This window comes from Belonocnema kinseyi, chromosome 5, assembly GCF_010883055.1.
Source record: "Belonocnema kinseyi isolate 2016_QV_RU_SX_M_011 chromosome 5, B_treatae_v1, whole genome shotgun sequence".
In the NCBI taxonomy this organism is placed as follows: domain Eukaryota; kingdom Metazoa; phylum Arthropoda; class Insecta; order Hymenoptera; family Cynipidae; genus Belonocnema; species Belonocnema kinseyi.
In genome coordinates, this window is record NC_046661.1 from 21,329,428 (window position 1) to 21,334,863 (window position 5,436).

The 5,436-nt window shown below is 31.7% G+C and overlaps 1 protein-coding gene across 3 annotated transcripts; it reads left to right on the top strand.

Moving 5' to 3' along the window:
• The first annotated feature begins 911 nt into the window (after positions 1-911).
• On the top strand, positions 912-5,103 carry LOC117173044. 3 transcript variants are annotated; one of them, XM_033361412.1, is made up of 2 exons: positions 912-1,066; positions 2,466-5,103. In XM_033361412.1, the coding sequence occupies exon 2, from the start codon at positions 3,349-3,351 to the stop codon at positions 4,039-4,041; it is 693 nt and encodes a 230-aa protein (XP_033217303.1). In that variant the 5' UTR covers positions 912-1,066; positions 2,466-3,348; the 3' UTR covers positions 4,042-5,103. All 3 variants share the same exon structure in this region, with proteins under 3 accessions (XP_033217303.1, XP_033217304.1, XP_033217305.1).
• The last annotated feature ends 333 nt before the right edge of the window (positions 5,104-5,436 follow it).

Here is a 5,436-nt window from a genome sequence, read left to right on the forward strand (position 1 = left end):
CAAGGTTACAAAAAAAACTGTAAAAAAGAATTGTTAAAAAAAACCCTGTTGGAAAAAAATTGTTTGGAACAAAATTGTAAAAAAAAATGTTTGGAGAAAAATTTGTTTAATATATATATATTAAATAAATTAACTGTTAACGGGAATATGTATATATATATATATATATATATACATATATATAGTATATTATAAGCTATATAAGCTATATATATAAGCTACGATTGCGTATTTTCCGAAATTGTCACCCTATCCAGGCAGTGCTCCGAAAACGTACACTCTGCACTACTGCGCATGCGATTCATATGGCGCTTTATTGGCTGCCGTTCGCGCGCTTATTTTAAATATTGAAAAAAAATATTTCTAATTATTATTAATAATTAAAAATAATTCTATGTTAATCATTTAAAGTGGTACGTGGATGATTTTTAATATATCATGAGCATTAGGTGAGAAAGTAAAATGAATATTCGGTACATAAAAAATAACATGTTATTTAATTTTTAATGTAATAATTCTTTGTTATTTAAATTATTCTTACTAATTTATGCATTTAGAATGTTTTTAATTGAATACAATGGATAAACAAACTTGATTATTATTTCAAATTCCTAATTTTTAAAGTTCGGAAATTATTTTATTCGTGAATTTTTCAATTTGAAAATTTTACAATGTCGTGAATGTTGTTTTCTTGATTTTGCAATCCTCCATTAAAATCTTTGACAATTTTTTAAATTAGATATTATCAACGTTCTTTATTGATTTTTTAACACGATGACATTTTAATAGAAAGTGTCTGAATCATTCGTATTTCCTCGCTCAATTTTTTAAAATAGCGTCTGCGCATAGGCATGGTGTGACGAAAATAAAATATACTTCTTGATTAATGGTGCGTATATTACGGGACTCGTGAAAATTATAACACAAAAAGGAGTAAAATTTAGCGCTTTTTTGAAAAAATGTCTCGAAAGGCATTTGATGATCTTGGCCCACAAAGAAAGCGTCAAGTGCTTCAAGAACATAAAAACTACCTTGACAGGACCAACGAACCTAACCTCAATGAACGGTTAGTAATTATTTTATATAAATAAGTAAATATTACATCAGAAGCTTGCAAGTGTTGTAAAGGGTGAAGTTGTCAATGAAATTAGATTTTAAGATCGTTTCAGTTGAAAGTTTTCAATACGTAAATATTTTATAAAATTTCAGAGTTTTGAACAATTTAGTAAGAATATATTCTTTGAATTCTTTTATAAAGTATACAAACTTTCAAGACAGATATTTTCATAAAATTGTTTGGTTGTAGAATTATTAAAGACATTGATTAGTTTCAGGAATTTTTATCAGATTGTTTTAATAATTAGGGTATATTTTAGCATTTCTGTGAATGTTTATGAATTTTGAAATTTTTTTTTAAGTATTGTCTTTATTACAGAGCACATTTGTGGAGCAATTCTACGAACCCTGGCAGACCGAAGGAACCGAATAGAGCCTCTACAAAGTACCCGTAAAGACCCTATTCTGTTTCTTTTTAAAGAACTAAAAAAAGGAGCAAGGTCAACTTTTAAACTGTTTAAATTCGGATTCTACGTTAAATTTTCTATTGTAAACTCACGGAGTAATCGCAATACTTTTTTTTGCAGCGGTAAAAAGTTAAAAAAAAATAGGTCTATACCGCCTGTTGACTGCTACTTACAGATGATGCGTTTGAAGTGTAGTACTCAACGGGCGTTATACGTCTTATATTTTTTAAGACTTTTTATTGTTGTAAAAAAACTATTGCCATTATTCCGTGACCTTCTATAGGGAATTTTAACGTAGAATCCGAATTTCAACAATTTAAAAGTTGATTTTTCTGTTTCTTTTTTTTTTTTTGAATTTTTAAAAAAAGAAATTGAATGGGGACCCAATGGGGTCTTTACGGGTACTTTTTAGTAGCTCCATTCGGTTCCTTTGGTCCGCCAGGGAACTTAAAAATGTAGTTCTTGAACATTTTTTAACATGATTCTTTTAACGTATTCTTATTAATCCATGTATTTTTAAAAATAAATTTTCAGCCGAAGGAATTAAATCAATTTTTAAATTACGTAGAAATGAGAGAAAACTTATTCTATAAAATCAATTATTGTAATTGATAACACTAAACATTGACTGTCTTGAAAACAAATTTCAACTGTTTTTAGGATGTTTCTTCAAATTAGTTCTATTTCGATCAATCAGTTTTTTATAAATCTTGTACATTTTTCCATCATTTAAATTCCCAGAATAATTTCTGAATCATTTAAATTTCATTATGCAGAAAATTTACGTATGGAAATTCTGAAAATTACTCAATACATATAACGAACACACTTATGATATACGAAATGATATGCTTTCTTGGATTAATACTTACTCAATTTCCAATATGTAAATTTCAATACATCTAAGTCAAATAAATATTTATTATGTGTAGTTTTTCGCAGAATCATCCCAGGACCAGCTTTTCAACCTGTTCAAGATCATACTTTCGGCGCGAATGAAAGACCGAAAAGCGCCAATAATGAAGAAAATATAGGGCATCGCGATGTAAAAATGGATGGATCACGTGATGTCAATGATGTCGTTAATAATTATTAAAGGGATGATTATAATCATCCCTTTTATGATCATCAAAATATTATCGAGGCTAGAAATCTGCAGCCTTATGAAGAAAACAATTTCGACGAAGAAAATGCAGCCGAATTCAACAACTGGGGAGTGGATAACCAATATGATGACAATGCGGATCACATGCACCGTTTTCCACTGGATGAAGACTATGATATTTTCGAAGAAATGGCTGAAGAACCGGCTGAAAATAACGGTGATGCTCAAGAAAATCAACGAAGGCCAGATGATAACGATGCACATCAACAGTTTGGCGATAATCGACCTTTGTACCGTGGCGCTACTATTACTGTGGGTGAAAGCATGTTATTAATTTTGGCAATCTTTATTTTTTACAACGTAGATTACTCATGCCTCGCAGACATCATCACCGTCATCAATTTCCATTGCTTGCAAGAAAATTTGATACACAATAGTTTATATAAATTTCAAAAATATTTTTCTATCAAAGAAACACAAATGCGTAAGCATTTCTACTGCTCCATATGTATTAGACCATTAACTGGTGTTGACGATATGTGTCCTTCATGCCCACGTGAAAAAAATTCGTATTTTTCGGAACTTCCATTCGATACTCAATTGATAGATATGTTTCAAAGACGCGATTTTTATACTAGTTTACAATGGCGATTCGAGAGACCTGTTAATCCACCGGGAGTAATTAGTGATATTTACGATGGTACATTATATGAAACTTAGATGAAAAATGGATTCTTATTAAATGTAAAGAACATCTCTTTTAGTTGGTACACTGATGGAGTTCCAATATTCAAATCGTCCAAAGTTGGCTTTTGGCCTTTGTATTTGACAATCAATGAATTTCCCTATGAAATAAGATTTAAAAAAAAAACTATTCTTGCAGGACTATGGTTTGGCAATAAGAAGCCAAATGCTAATTATTTTGTTTATAAATTTCGTCAACAATTCGAAAACATTTTTCATCGAGGTATTCAAATTGAATTGCCAAATATAAATCATACAATAACTGTTCGGGGTGTACTTTTAAGAGGTGCATGCGATCTACCAGCCAAGGCTCAATTTTTGAATTTTGTTCAATTCAATAGTGAAAACGGATGCCCTACTTGTCATTGTACTGGAGAACAACTTCCACTCGATCCCCGGGGTTCGGTTCGCGTTTATCCTTATGTGGAAAATCCGCGAATGAGAACAACCGAAGAGTGTATTACTTATGGTGATAATGCAACTTCCGATAATCCTGTTATGGGAATTAAGGGCCCGAATGCTTTTTCTAGAATAATGCCCGATTTTATGAGAGAAATAGGGATTGACAAGATGCATAGTGTAGATGGCGGCATCGTAAAAAAAATTATTAACGCTTTGGTTTCACTCAAAATACAGAAATTATGCATTTTCGTTGTCAGCATTTATTGACGTTATTATTAGAAGGTTGAATGGAATAAAACCTCCAAAATTCGTGCATCGTATGCCACGTTCAGTCGAAGAACTCCTGCATTGGAAAGCATCAGAACTGAAGCTATGGTTCTATTATTACTCAGTACCAGTTCTTGAAGGCATAATGAGAATAGGCTACTTTGAAAATTACGTTTTACTTGTAACCGCTATTTCAATACTTGACTCTGAAAACATTCATCAGCAAATGATTGACATCTCTGAAGATTTACTATGCAAATTTGTATGACAGTTTGAAGAAAAGTATGGGAAAATTTTTTGTTCGATCAATATTCATCAGCTTATACATTTACTTCACTGCATTCGAGTTTTAGGCCCCTTGTGGACTTTTTCTTGCATGCAATATGAAAATTTAAATGGTTTATTTTTTCGACTCGTACGTGGAACGTGGCATATAGAAACTCAAATGCTAAAATCCCATACTTGTAGCAGTGAAAAAAAGCAATTAAAAATCAAAGAGCGTTTAGGTCCTCATTGTTATAGTGTAGGTCACTACAAACTCGTAGAAGAAATACCTATAATGATTCGAAACGCGTTGAGAAATTCCAATGTATTGGTGGAAGGCTGGGTTTGGCGATACCTGCGTTTATTAAAAAACAGTCAGTTGTATGTGGCTGAGATGTACCCTAGAAGACTGGCTACGAAGTCATGTATTGTCAAATATATGGATGATGGTGGTTTGGAAAATTTTGGGTAAATCCATTGTCTAATCAAAATAAGTGTACCTTGTCAATGTTTGCTACAATTTTGTGAATGCCAAAGCAGACATTTTGCAATCATTGGCCAGATTGGCACAGATGAATATTTCGTAGCTCGCGGAAGACAAAATAATGAAGTGCGGGTTAATCATTTACGTAAATGTCGTTTGACTGAAGTTGTTTCAGCTGTAGACGTTTCTCAATTGCAAAGTGTTTGCATTTCAATTAGTATTGATGAGCAATTGTACCTAGCATACCCTGTAAACAGTAAAGAAGTTGAGTAAGCGATTCCTTTCCAACGTACCTCTGATTTGCTGTACTTGAAAATTAAGTGTACATATATGAACGGAATAATACAAAAATTAATTATGAATGTCGTGCGTTATTCTTATATTATTTTTATTTTTACTGAAATTCCCACTTTTTACTGCAAATTTGTTTTTTTTTTTAATCTTCAGACATCGGTATACTTTTAAATAAACGTATTCAACAAAAAAATGTCCGTAGTACAACATTTTTATTTTTGAACGGAAAAGTGACACCACGATATTTTATCCTTCATACCTCTTCCTGAGGGTGTGAGCGGGGTAACTTTGATATCTAAAATGGAAACATATATTTTTCATTGCAGATTCAGATTCTCCATGAAAAAATACGT

What these genes read in the sequence shown, in the direction of transcription:
- LOC117173044 (XM_033361412.1), top strand. Translation starts at nt 3,349, where the DNA reads ATGAAAAATGGATTCTTATTAAATGTAAAGAACATCTCTTTTAGTTGG.